Raw genomic sequence first — 15,225 nt, forward strand, 5'->3', positions numbered from 1 at the left:
GGCATAATCGAACCAATCACGTGTGCCGAATGGCTGGCACCACTGGTGGTGGTGATGAAACCCAGTGGAAAGGTCAGGCTATGCGTAGACCTGCGTGAGTTAAACAAGAACATCGTAGTGGAGAAGTTCCCCTTGCCACGGATTGAAGAGATGTTGGCCAAAACAAGAGGAATCAAGTGATTCTCCGCCATTGACCTAACCTCAGCATACCACCAGATCGCGTTGCACCCGGAGAGTAGGAGGCTAACGTCATTCATCACCCCCTTCGGATGCTACCAGTTCCGCCGTATGCCGTTTGGGCTGGCGTCAGCGTCAGCGTCAGCGGTATTTCAAAAACTGATGCACCAATTGTTTAAGAACATGGACGGCATCCAGTAATTTCAGGATGATATCCTAGTGATGGGACGAGACAAGATAGACCACAACGCGAAACTTGCTAAAGTGCTAAGGGTGCTGGAGGAAAAAGGCCTCACTGCAGAGTGGGAGAAGTGCCGCCTAGGTATGGAGTCAGTGACCTACTTGGGACACGAAATTGGGGTGCAAGGAATCACGCCCAAGACTGAGAACGTGAAAGCGATTTGCAACGCGCCACTCCCCACCAGCAAGGAGGACGTCAGGTCCTTTTTAGGCATGGCAGAATATTATAGTAAATTAGTTCAACATTTCGCAACAAAAACTCAGCACATAAGACAATTAACAAATGAAAAATCGATCTTCAATTGGACGGAAGAGGCACAAAGGGAGTTTGAAAGCATAAAGATGTATGTGGTAAGCGCCGTACCCCTGCAAGGTTACGACCCCCAAGGGAGAACAGTGCTCACGACAGATGCCAGTGACAAGGGACTAGGTGCCGTGTTGATGCAGGACAGAGGACAAGGAGTAGTCGAGACATTGAGCTTTGCATCTCGCACACTGAGTGACACGGAGAAAAAGTTCAGCATCATAGAAAAGGAGATGTTGGCTGTGGTGTGGGGAATGACAAGGTTCTGACAATTTCTATGGGGTACACGTTTCCAGTTGAAGACTGATAACAAACCGTTGGTGAAAGTACTCACCTCAAGTGGTCATGCCAGTGCCACACCCAGAATTTCAAAGATGACTCTGAAACTTTTGGAGTACAGATACGATGTGGAGTATATCCCGGGCAGTTGGAATAAAGTGGCAGACTACTTGAGCAGGGCGGCAGCCATGGAGACAGAAGAAGAAGACACGGAAGCTGGAGAGAAAATGGTAGCCTTGATGGATGACCAGGAGAGGGTCCTTAGCAACCAAGAGTGGGATGAAGCCTATAAGGAAGATCAGGACATACAGGAGGTGAAGGAGTGCATGGTGAATGGTTGGCCAGAAAAGAAACACCTTAGCGAGAATCTACGGAAGTATTATGAGGTCAGGGAGGAACTGTCAGTGGATGATAAGGGAGTGTTCGTATACAGGGGAGACAAGGTCATTCCCCCAGCAGGAATTGTTCCGAGATTACTAGCGATACTCCACGAAGGACATCTGGGGATCGGGAAAAAGAAACTACGGACAAAACAGGGATACTGGTGGCCAGGCATGGACTTCCAAGCTGAACGATACGTCAGGTAATGCATCCAGTGCCAAGGAGCGGACAAACCGCTTAAGCCTTTAAGACCTGCGCTGGGAAAATTTGACTCCCCGAAGAACCCGTGGGAAGAGCTGTCTATTGATATCTTGGGCCCGATCTTAGATGGACAAGGAACCCAGAAATATGTGTGTGTTCTCATAGACAGGTACTCCAAGTGGCCAGAAGTGAAGGTGGAAGAAGTAATGGACACAGAGACAATTCTAAGGTTTCTGAATGATACGTTCGTGAGAGAAGGCATTCCCAAATCCATACTGAGCGACAATGGGCCTCAGTTCACCTCAGAAAAATGGACAAAATTCATGGAGAGAAATTGCATCCTATCCAAACACACCTCCATATATCACCCGGCTGGGAATGGTTTAGTCGAGCGCTTTAACCGAGTGGTGATGGGATCGGTACAGGCGGCTATAATGAGTGACAAGGATTGGGAGAAAGAAATATGGCAAATGATCTGGGCGTACCGAATCACCCCCACTGGAACAGGGTATAGCCCCTTCCAAATTCTGAGGGGCCGTGATCCTTTCAAGAAGGACAACCGAGTGTGGAAGGAGAAAACAGTGACCAGCAAATGGTCCCCAGCAGTGGTTCAGGCGAACTTGGAGAGAGCACAGGCTGTCTACGCCAAGTACTATAACTTACGAAGGAATGTGAGAGACACTGGATTAGAGGAAGGCGAATGGGTGAGAGTCAAGTTGGCGGTAATGCAAAGGAAGGGGGACAGCAAATATAGTAGACCCCTTCAGGTCAAGGAGGTGTATGATAGAGCTGCCCTATTAAGCGATGGCAATGTATGGTCGCAAGACCGCATGGCAAGATGCAATAAAATATTACAGTGGAACTCTGGTGAGCAGGAGCAGGAAGGGGCAGCGGAGCCCAATGAAGGAAATTAACTCTCCAACTTGGAGGTGGACACGGAAGATGGAGACTCGAGCGAGGAGCAGGGCAGCAGAGGTACCCCCAGAATAGAGATGGAGAGGAGTGCAAGGAGGTCGATGGGGAGCCCAGCTGAACCGAGCCAGAGAGGAAGTATTGGAGAGACTCAGGAGAGAGAAGCTACAGCCACCGGTAAGACATACAGAGGGGGGAGAGTGGTGGTGAGACGTTCCAGGACTATGATATGAGTGATGGACTATAAAGTTTCATGTTTGTTTCAGTGGTGGAAAAAAGGGGAGATATGTAATGTCAGCGCTCTAGCTGACTCACGTTGCGTGATGACGCAACACGCCCCCCCGCCATTTTGTGGATGTGCGTGCATCCCAGTTGGTAGAAGCGCGAGTGCCGGAGCCGGGAGTGAATCAGCTCGGCGCTCTCTGATTCCCACATTAGTTAAATAAATCCCTGCAACTACAAATCAGTGTCCTGTCGTCATTACAGATAGGGCTAACATTACACCTTGGTGCTGTGACTGCATCCCCCCTCCGACCCAACTTAATGGAACTCTGCTTTTCTGTATATAGAGATAACTCTAATCACTAGTATATGCAGTAGACCTTTGTACTCTCTACCATTCCTATGTGACTCTTAGAGTATATCCATTTGTATCTCTCCCTTGAGTGACTTTACTATTTGTGCATTTGCAATTTTTCTTTCTGTTTGTATCTCGTCCTTGTGTGACTTTACATCTTGTACATTTGCAATTTTTAGGGCTCGCCCCTTTCCTATTCCGCAGGAATAGGAAAAGAGCCCTAATGCAGGCAAACCATACTTAAGGCCAAGGGCTCTCCAGCGGATTTTGGGAAGTGCACGCCTCGTGCACGAGCTTGCCTGAGCCTTCTGCCTATCAGCCTGCCAGTTCTCCTCCCCTAATTATTCACTTCACTCACTCTGGCTCTTCAAAGGCTCTGCTCCCCGCCCCCCCGCCTGCACTTCACGGGCGCTTGCCTTCTGTCCCTTAATCTCCCCGTGACTCCCCCCTCACCTCTCCCACTCCACTGCTTCAGGCCCCCACCATTTGCTCAGGACATTGCTTGTTTTTATTACTTTCAGCCACTGGCTGCCCTCGCCAAAGAATGTCTTTTAATCACAAATTGATTGTTTTCTTAGATAATCAATTAGTTTGTTTTAAGAATTGACTTGCTTTGTAACATATGGATTTTTTAAGAACCAGTTTATTTTTTAATAAAACGATTCATGTTTGACATTTTAAAGGGGTTTTATGAACAAAATTAGGTTGTGGATAGAATTGTTTGCCCAAAATGTACCCGATCTGCTTTTGGGCAGTTTAATTCATTGAGCCCTGTCTCGTTATTCGGCGGCATTTTGCAAAAATCAATTACCTCTTCCAGTGCTGAACTTTAGTTAAAATAAGCTTTATTTTAACTAAAATCTGCACCAGTGCCAATTTGATTGTTTCCCTGTTTCTCGGGATCTGCAGGGAAATCCCATGGCGGAAGGAGGTGGCATCATTTTGTGTTCCGCCACTGTCTAGCGCCTTTAGTCATACAGTTATAATGTGATGTGCAAAACCACAAGTACCAAACAGCTAAAAAAATACTAAAAACCTCGATAAGCTAGAGTTTGACAGGAGGGCTTTGTGGCCTTCATCTGTTATGTTTGTAGCCCACGGATCTACCCAGAGCATTTCAACGAATCAGACCTTAAGGAACGTGCATCAAATGAAAGTGTCACGTGTAGCTTTTATATCCAAGTACTTGACGTCGTGTTTTGCAAGCAAGCCACATGTCCCCGTAAATACAAGTAGTGACAAAGAGACTACCACACGCCCTGCCCCCTCGCCTGCCCGTGTTAGGAGGCATTCGCCACACACAGGAGCTATTGTTATTCCATTGTTTTAAACACGCCGCGTAACAAGCCGCTTCCAGGGCAGCGTTGAATGGCGGCTGTGGTGACTAAACACATTAGGCCAGATGTGCTACAATGGGAGCTAAGCACCCCGGGGGCTCCTTATGTACACAGGGCGCAGCGCTGCCCCGGGCACCGCGTGCAAAGCACGCACCTTGTAGAAAAGAGACCTCATTTGAATGCTTACCGAGGAGGAAAGGAGCCCATTCCAAAGCATTATGCAGACTTCGTGTTTTGAATGTTTGCAAGCAGTAGGGGTCTATTCTCTGCGCGCCCGGGAATACCTGCACTAAGCTACTAATGTGTCTTAACTCTTCGACCTGTATGAGTGTCCACTCGGGCTTTAATGCCGTTGAAATTACAATAACACCAATTAAATATCCACAGATCCTGGATAGATTAAAGATCTGATTAGGGACTAATGACAGTAAACATCCCCACCTTTGACCCGTCCAATAAACGCTGCAGCATGACCTCTGACTCCCTCTTAAAGGAAATATGCCCTCGAATGAAAGGGGCAATCAATAGCAATATGTAATAATATGCTACATAATTACACTGCACTCAATGCAACATACACTCCACACAATACCACTCAGTGCCACATAATTATATGCTACATAATTACACTGCGCTCAACGAAACATACACTCCAAATACCACTCAGTGCCACATAATTACACACCACATAATTACACTCTATTTAATACAACACACACTCCAAACAATATCACTCAGTGCCACAATTATATGCTACATAATTACAATGGAACAAACACTCCAAACAATACCTGTGAGTGCCACATAATTACACACCACACAATGACACTCTACTGAATACAACATACACTCCTCATAATAGCACTCAGTGCTACATAATTATATGCTACATAATTACACTGCGCTCAACGCAACATACACTCCAAATACCACTCAGTGCCACATAATTACAAGCCACATAATTACACTGCAGTCAATGCAACATACACTCCAAATACCACTCAGTGCCACATAATTATAGGCTACATCTTTAGACTGCGCTCAACGCAACATACACTCCAAATACCACTCAGTGCCACATAATTACATGCCACATAATTACACTATATATCTATCTATCGCCCTCACTCTATCTATCACCCTCACTCTATCTACCACCCTCACTCTATCTATCGCCCCTCACTCTATCAATCTATCGCCCCCACTCTATCACCCTCACTCTATCTATCTATCTATCGCCCTCACTTTATCTATCGCCCCTCACTTTATCTATCGCCCCTCACTCTATCAATCTATCGCCCCTCACTCTATCAATCTATCGCCCTCACTCTATCGCCCTCACTCTATCTATCTATCTATCTATCGCCCTCACTTTATCTATCGCCCTCACTTTATCTATCGCCTCTCACTTTATCTATCGCCCCTCACTTTATCTATCGCCCCTCACTCTATCAATCTATCGCCCTCACTCTATCACCCTCACTCTATCTATCTATCTATCTATCTATCTATCTATCTATCTATCTATCTATCTATCTATCTATCACCCTCACATTATCTATCGCCCTCACTTTATCTATCGCCCTCACTTTATCTATCGCCCTCACTTTATCTATCGCCCCTCATTTTATCTATCGCCCCTCACTCTATCAATCTATCGCCCTCACTCTAGCTATCGCCCTCACTCTAGCTATCGCCCTCACTCTATCTATCGCCCTCACTTTATCTATCGCCCTCACTTTATCTATCGCCCCTCACTTTATCTATCGCCCCTCACTCTATCAATCTATCGCCCTCACTATAACTATCGCCCTCACTCTATCTATCGCCCTCACTTTATCTATCGCCCCTCACTCTATCAATCTATCGCCCTCACTCTAGCTATCGCCCTCACTCTATCTATCGCCCTCACTTTATCTATCGCCCTCACTTTATGTATCGCCCCTCACTCTATCAATCTATCGCCCTCACTCTAGCTATCGCCCTCACTCTAGCTATCGCCCTCATTCTATCTATCGCCCTCACTCTATCACCCTCACTCTATCTATCTATCTATCGCCCTCACTTTATCTATCGCCTCTCACTTTATCTAACGCCCCTCACTTTATCTATCGCCCCTCACTCTATCAATCTATCGCCCTCACTCTATCACCCTCACTCTATCTATCTATCTATCAATCTATCACCCTCACTTTATCTATCGCCCTCACTTTATCTATCGCCCTCACTTTATCTATCGCCCCTCATTTTATCTATCGCCCCTCACTCTATCAATCTATCGCCCTCACTCTAGCTATCGCCTCACTCTAGCTATCGCCCTCACTCTAGCTATCGCCCTCACTCTATCTATCGCCCTCACTTTCTCTATCGCCCTCACTTTATCTATCGCCCCTCACTTTATCTATCGCCCCTCACTCTATCAATCTATCGCCCTCACTATAACTATCGCCCTCACTCTAGCTATCGCCCTCACTGTAGCTATCGCCCTCACTGTAGCTATCGCCCTCACTCTAGCTATCGCCCTCACTCTAGCTATCGCGCTCACTCTATCTATCGCCCTCACTCTATCTATCGCCCTCACTTTATCTATCGCCCTCACTTTATCTATCGCCCCTCACTTTATCTATCGCCCCTCACTCTATCAATCTATCGCCCTCACTCTAGCTATCGCCCTCACTCTATCTATCGCCCTCACTCTATCTATCGCCCTCACTCTATCTATCGCCCTCACTTTATCTATCGCCCCTCACTCTATCAATCTATCGCCCTCACTCTAGCTATCGCCCTCACTCTAGCTATCGCCCTCACTCTATCTATCGCCCTCACTTTATCTATCGCCCTCACTTTATGTAGCGCCCCTCACTCTATCAATCTATCGCCCTCACTCTAGCTATCGCCCTCACTCTAGCTATCGCCCTCACTCTATCTATCGCCCTCACTTTATCTATTTATCGCCCTCACTCTATCTATTGCCCTCACACTATCTAACGCCCTCACACTATCTAACGCCCTCACACTATCTATTGTCCTCACACTATCTATCTATCGCCCTGTATCTATCACCTTCTATCTATCGCCCTCTATCTATCGATCTAACGCCCTCTGTCTATCTATCGCCCTCACTCTGTCTATCTATCTATCGCTATCACTTTATCTGTCTATCTATCTATCGCCCTCACTCTATCTGTCTATCTATCTATTGCCCTCACCCTGTCTATCTATCTATCGCCCTCACTCTATCTGTCTAACTATCTATCGCCCTCACTCTATCTATTGCATTCACTCTATCACCATCACTCTATCTATCTATCGCCCTCACTCTATCTATCTATCTATCTATCTATCTATCTATCTATCGCCCTCACTCTATCTATCTATCTATCTATCTATCTATCTATCTATCTATCGCCCTCTATCTATCTATCTATCTATCTATCTATCTATCTATCTATCTATCTATCGCCCTCACTCTATCTATCACGCCCTCACTCTACCGCCTTCACTCCATCTATCTATCTATCTATCTACCTCACTCTATCTATCTATCTATCTATCGCCCTCACTCTATCGCCCTCACTCTATCGCCCTACCACCCTCCGTCTATCTATCACCCTCCCTCTATCTATAGCACTCACTCTATCGCACTCACTCTATCTATCGCATCACCCCAGCATCACTGAGCACCACCACAGCATCACTCAGGGGCACCACCGCATCACTCAGCGGCACCACAACATCACGATGCGCTACCACAGCATCACTGAACGCCACAGCATCCCTTGTCGCCACCACAACATCACTCAGCGCCACCATAGCATCAATCTGTGCAACCATTCAACAACAACTGGTTCAAATATGTTCTCTCAATGTTTCAAGCTTTATTACAAATGTCACAAAAAGATGTTAATATTTCACTTCTGTTCTTGGATTTTCGTCAAAATAAAATACACTGAACATAATCTTCACAAAAGTTATTTACAAAAGTTTAAGCTATTGCCATTATAAATTACAATAACTTATTTAAGTATTAATTATAAAAAAAATAAAAGCCAATATTATTTGTAATATCAATACATATAAGTCAGTAAATACAACAGATATTGCATTACAAATGCTATAGGTGTCACATTTGCAAAAGTTATAACTATTGGCATTGTAAATGACAAAACTATTAATTTCTCTATTTTCAAAACCAACACATAAATAAAAAATGTGTCATTTACAATACCAATAGCTCAAACTTTCCTAATGCGAGACCTATTGCATTGTAAATGCTTGTTTCTGTTTGTATCTTTTATGTAACGCATGTAATCCTTAGTCCTTATGTTTTGTAACTGTTTTTTATGTAAAGCGCTCTGACAGCTTCGGGTAAAGTTCGTGCTATATAAATCGCATAAAATAAAAATAATAAAAAAATGCATAATACTCGCCTCTGTCCGGCCATAGAATAATTCACTCGTACTCGGATGCTTTGGCGTGGTAGTCCTATTTTACTGTCTATCGGTTTTCAAACCATTTCAAAGACTAGATCGAAAACCAATAAGCGTTGGCGACCATCTTGTGCGTGAAAAAAGCACTAAGTTTCTGATTTCCACACTTGTGGAAGGAATGAGGATAAACACTCTCGCAGGCCGACCACGGGAGATGCCCGTCGATTGGGCGGTCTAATTGTTTCAGATCTTTGTGCAACCTTAGATTGCTGCAGGACTACGATTCCCAGCGCGCCGCGCTTGACAAGCCGGCGTCGGTACTTTCGGCACGCATTTCCGGTCGCCTGGCTGTGCGGAGGCTGGTGCTGCTGAGTTGAGTGGAAGATGGCGGCCGCGGCGGTAGTGGAGTTTCAGCGGGCGCAGACCCTGCTCAGCACGGACCGGGACGCGAGCATCGACATCCTGCATTCTATCGGTGAGAGGCCATGGTGGGCTTATGCTGGGACTATCTTGTGAGTGGTTAGCGAGGGTGAAGGGCTTCACTGTCACACGCTGCTGACTCACCGTGCCGGCTAGGCCGGGGCAGGTATTGAAAACTGGCGAGGCTGAGACTTACTTCGACTAGACTCGTTATAGTCCTGCCAGTGGTAAGTTGTGTGTTTGTCTGCCCTCCACATCCTCTGATCAGGCACGATTAGTGACGGAACGCCTGACTTCGGGGCATGCTGAAGGGACCAACTGTGCTTAAGTCATTGGAGAGCACACCTGTGAGTACATATTAATTTTAGTGGCTGCTGGGTAGCTTAACCGTCTGGATAGGGGTGGGTTTCAGAATGCATTTATATGAGTTTATATAAGAGCCCGAGTACAGCTGTCTGAATGGAGCCACAACCTGTTCCCGATTCTAGGAGTAGTAGCTAGGTGTGGCTGTCATACCGGTGTTATAGGACACTGCCCCTGTGCCCCATCCAAGGAATATGCCTGCAGCGATAGTCTCGGTTGCAGGAGAATGTGTTGAAGGCTGATAAAAAATGAGCATAGCACAGTTGCTTTTCTGTGGTATTTAAGGAACTATGTTCGCGAGGTGGTTTAGTGTATAGAGATACTGGTCAGCCAGCTGGGGCCACCACTACAACGCCGCATGTGGTCAGGTGTCATAGCTGTGGCACCTATTCTTTTGAGGTTTTTTTTATCTAAAAACTAGTGCTCCTATCTGCTCGGAATGTACATTTGTTAGAGGTAATTCCAGTGGATTGCCTCTGCAGCCAGTTTGAAGTTGGGATCACGGTTTTCTATTCCGGATACCTAGTTGTACAGTGAGACGCCTTTCCGAGACTCGCTCTTATAAACAGTAAAATACATGTCCAGCTGGGCGAGGGGTGGAGCTGGTATGTTGGGTGTATGGGAGTGGGTATGAAACGTGGTCTTAACTTTCTTTATAGACGATATTCTGAGAACACAGGAATGTTCATGTGTTTTTGAGGGAGGCCTGTGCTGCCGACAGTAAGCTGGACCACCAGACTACTCCATTGGGCGCAGAGTACCTTCGCATTTTTTGATTCTTGCTCGAACCATGATAGCTTGCCATCAAATCAAATACCCAGGTTGTCATAAAAATGAACCCTGGACAGAACACTACCATATATTTTAAAGGTAGACCCAAAGGGGTTCCTGCAGTTCAAAATCCTGAATCTTGTTTTCGTTGTGTTTATCACAAAGATTTTTCTTGGTACGGGAGGTCTCAAAGTAGCCCAATAATTTATGCATTGCCAGTTTGGTGTAGGAAAGGAGGACTGCATTGTCTGCGTAGAGTATTATTGGAATGTTGTCACCCCCCGATTTGGGAAACCTCCAGATATAAGCGTTGGAGCACTGAGCCCACGTTTATGAAAAGATGAAATAGTAAGGGCGCCAAGACCTGCTGTTGTCTTATCCGGCTTTCTATTGCAAAGTTAGATGTCAGTTCTCGCAAGTCAAATGTTGTCTTAAGATCTGTAAACATCATATCAAATGATGCATTTTTTATGACCGTTTGTTTAAGACATACGGTATATCATCTCAATGCTTGTTGATTGTGCTGTGGTATTTCCTGAAACCGGTCTGGAGCGTTGATAGATTATCCTTAATACCCCTGGTAAAACTTCCTAGCACTGTCAAGCAGTTAAATTGAGCGATAAGTTGCTGGGTCATTCCGTGCGCCCTTTTTAGGCCTCGGCCTGACATAAGCAGCGTATACGCTACTCTCATCATACAAGGCTTCTTGGAATCAATACGATTCCAGAAGCCTCGTCCCAGCTCCGCCTTCAGTTTTTATTGGTGCACATCGTTTGGCGTCACAAATTATGACAAAGGCAGTGCAATGATTGCACCGAAGGCATGTCAATCACTGCTTGTTGCCAACCTGTCTCCTTTTATCCAGGCTTAGCGGGATTGGATCTCTTACTGCTGTCGGGAGAAAGTGTCTCCTAATTAGAAGCTACACACTTTTTTGTTAGCATTCACCTTTGGCAAATGGAGCCACGTGTTTGTCTCTGCCAGATGTAAGCAGCGCATTCGCTTCTCTCATCATACAAGGCTTCTTGTAATCAATATGATTCCAGAAACCTCGTCCCCAGCTCCTCCTTCAGTTTTGAATCGTGCGCATCGTTTGGTGTCACAAATTATGCCAAAGGCAGTGCAGTGATTGCACTGAAAGCATGTCAATTCGCTTCTTGTTGCCACCCTGTCTCCTTTTATTCATGTCAACAAAAAGAGAGAAGACCCCACATGTTCCAGGGAACAGGGTACTGCAGACAATGAAAAGTCAAAGAACTATCCCTGCAAAGGATGTCTTTATGGGAAGTTCTCACTCACTCACACTTAATACTACAGGTAATATTTAGGTCCCTGGTCATAAACTAGTTTATACCGTTCAGTCTTTTAATTAAAAAAACATATAGATAAAAAATTCATTACAAAATCAATTCAATAATACATGTAAAATAAAAACATTTCATATTGTACAATAAATTAAAAAGAATGTTAAAACATAATCATTTTTATACAGTGATCAAGCAGAGAAAGAGAATACAAATTCTAAAGTGTCAACATAATCCTATCATAAATTGTAGAAAACATTATTGAGGAAGACCAAGGAATGACAAATACTTTCTACGATGAGATAAAAAGAAACGAAACCCCTACTCTAAAACACCTCTTTTTGTTACAGATTTTGAGATTCACCAGCCCTTACAATACTTCAAATAGGTTTCCCGTATTGCAATATGCCAAGTATCGAGAATTTCCTGGGCTTGAATTCTACTCAGGAATGGCACCCAGGATCTGGAACTCACTCCCTCCTGAAACCAGGCTCATCTCCTCCTTCACACTCTTTAAGAAAGAAGTAAAAGCTATTTTTATGGCCAAATACACTTGACCTATTAGCTTGGATTTGGAAAGACCCTACTCTGACCTGTATTACTTTGTTCGATCTCTATGACTATGTATTTCACCTTGAGCCATTTTGTGTTGGAGTAACACCGCGATTATGTATTTCACCTGAATTATTGTCGCTACTAACTATCTACGCACACATTTAATTCGCTGTCCGAACTCTATGAATATGTATCTTACCTGTATGATTCATGCCACTGACTATCTATGCACACATTTAACTGTTATACTTGTACTATTGATTTGCTGTACTACTTATGTGTAACCCCTCTCTTGCTGGCATTCCCAGCCGTGTAAAGCGCTCTGATATCTGCAAAGATCCTGTTCGCGCTATATAAAACTTTCTAAATAAAATAAATAAATGAGACAAAAAGCGTCGACGCGTTTCAGTGTATCGGCCCTTGGATATGGTCACACCTTCCTCAGGACAGTCCAGAATCGTTTGGGGTTATATCAAATATCCTTCCTGTGTATTAGAAAAGGATCAATCAATATATGGTAACTTTTGTGGCTCAATGTCATTTTCTTATCTAGGCTAATGTCAATCCTAAGCAGATTGTACACATGCGTTACAGACATTTCTGCAATCAGAGAGACATTGTATGTCCTGATGCTACACAATTAATTAGAGATTTCCCTTCATGATTTAGTCTTTGGCATACAATGTCTCTCTGAATGCAGAAATGTCCGTAACACGTGTACAATCTTATGCTTAGGATTGACATTAGCCTAGATAAGAAAATGACATTGACCCACAAAGGTTACCGTATATTGCTTGATCCTTTTCTAAATCACAGGAAGAATATTTGATATAACCCCAAACGATTCTGAACTGTCCTGAGGAAGGTGTGACCATATCCAAGGGCCGATACACCGAAACGTGTCGACGCTTTTTGTCTCATAGAATTCAAGCCCAGGAAATTCTCGGTACTTGGCATATTGCAATACGGGAAACCTATTTGAAGTATTGTAAGGGCTGGTGAATCTCAAAATCCGTAACAAAAAGATGTGGTGTTTTAGAGAAGGGGTTTCGTTTCTTTCTATCTCATCGTAGAAAGTATTTGTCATTCCTTTGTCTTCCTCAATAATGTTTTCTACAATTTATGATAGGATTATGTTGACACTTTAGAATTTGTATTCTCTTTCTCTGCTTGATCACTGTATAAAAATGAATGTTTTAACATTATTTTTAATTTATTGTACAATATGAAATGTTTTTATTTTACATGTATTATTGAATTGATTTTGTAATGAATTTTTTATCTATGTTTTTTAATAAAAAGACTGTGAACGGTATAAACTAGTTAGTGACCTAAATATTACCTGTAATATTAAGTGTGAGTGAGTGAGATAACTTCCCATAAAGTCATCCTTTCCAGGGATAGTTCTTTGACTTTTCCTTTTATCCATGGACATCGGGATTGGATCTCTTACTGGCGGCGAGAGACTGTCTCCTAATTAGCCACTACGCTCTTTTTTGTTGGTATTCGCCTTTGGCAAAGGCAGCTGCGTGTTTATTTTTGCACCGCGCTTTCACTTAAAGTGAAAGTGCGGTGCAATTTAAACAAGCGGCTCTGCCTTAGCCAAAGCAGAGAGCTTGTTTTCTTTGAAATTGTCACAAGAAAGGAACGAATCATTCAGGCTGAGGATTATTTGTGTTTTTTTGGTCGGAGGGAGCGGAGGCAGATAGCACGCTTTTAGTTGCGTGGGGGAATTTTTTGAACACCGACAAAATACAGCTGCTCCCATGCCAATATTGTTTCACCTTCCTGAATGCCGCCAGAGCAGTGTTAACCCTGCACAGCATAGTAATTGCAAGTCCAGAAAGGCACCTGTTAGTTACTTTTGCAGGCATTTCCTTTGAGGTTTGAGTGAGTTTTCGTCATCTGCTGTCAGCAACCCCCACTTTTTTTTTTTTTTTTTTTGCATTAGTCTCAAGTGCTTGCCGCTTGATGATTGCTCATTCTACCCATGCATACAGTGTGATCGGCGGCCCTTCGGGCAAGCATTTATGATACCATTCAAATTTCTGTACTGTTTCAGAGCTCCGTGCGCCTGATGTCTACTGTTGCTATATCCGCAGTGGCAGATTTGATTCAATGTCATAGGAGCCATCATCACACTATTCACTCCAAGTTTCAAGTTGTGGAGGTTACTGTACGTTGATACAACAACTTGAAATCACCTATGCGGTAGTGACGGAGACTTTGTATTTACACGTTGAGGGACAAGGCTCAAAAGTGTCTCAAAAAGAATTCTGCTACATTCAGATGATTAAAGACGTTTTTTTGGAATGCAGTAAATACGTTTTAAAGTTTACTAATTGTAGTATCCTCCCCAGTACAGGACCGTCTCCAATGACTACGCCACACTCTGAGAGTTATTCACTCTTTAATCTTAAGCATGTAAAGCAAGACCCAAACGTTCTAAACCTGCATTCACCTTATTACCTAACAGCGCTTACATCACAGGTCTACGGAGTCCACCCTGAACCAAAGTTCAATCATTCTTTATTTACACAGCGCTACACCTCCCCCTTTGTTAAATAAAGTTGCAACTTATTTACAATAAATAAACCAATAATTACAAATGCAAATGCACTCATCTTTTCAATGAGCCCTAGTGGCGCTTGGACTACCCGTCCTGAGCGTGTCATTGGGAGCTGGCAGTCGAAGTGTAAGTGATATGCATAGGTGAGGTGGAAACACCAGCAGTTGCAAAATTATAACAAGCACTGAAAATACAATAGGTCTCGCCTTTGATTAAGTTAAAGCCATTTGCTTTGCTAACGGCATTGTATAGAAAAGCAAATGGCTTTAACTTGATGAAAGGCTAGACCTATTGTATTTTTAATGCTTGTTATGAAGAGGCACTATGACTGCTGTTGCCCAAGAAGCTGGGACCTTCTGTTTCATTCTTTATCTTTGCGCCTTGACCACTATGTCTAATACACTC

At 43.9% G+C, this 15,225-nt stretch overlaps 1 protein-coding gene across 1 annotated transcript in view; it reads left to right on the forward strand.

The window, feature by feature from the left end:
* The first annotated feature begins 8,974 nt into the window (after window positions 1-8,974).
* PSMD11 (proteasome 26S subunit, non-ATPase 11) overlaps window positions 8,975-15,225 on the forward strand; it is a 413,573-nt gene continuing 407,322 nt past the window's right edge. Inside the window, exon 1 of the mRNA XM_086923842.1 lies at window positions 8,975-9,313. Coding sequence (XP_086779968.1) covers window positions 9,223-9,313 — 91 coding nt within the window. The 5' untranslated portion in view covers window positions 8,975-9,222. The remainder of the gene's footprint in view (window positions 9,314-15,225) is intronic.

The sequence above is a fragment of the Lissotriton vulgaris genome, chromosome 5 (assembly GCF_964263255.1).
Source record: "Lissotriton vulgaris chromosome 5, aLisVul1.2, whole genome shotgun sequence".
Taxonomy (NCBI): domain Eukaryota; kingdom Metazoa; phylum Chordata; class Amphibia; order Caudata; family Salamandridae; genus Lissotriton; species Lissotriton vulgaris.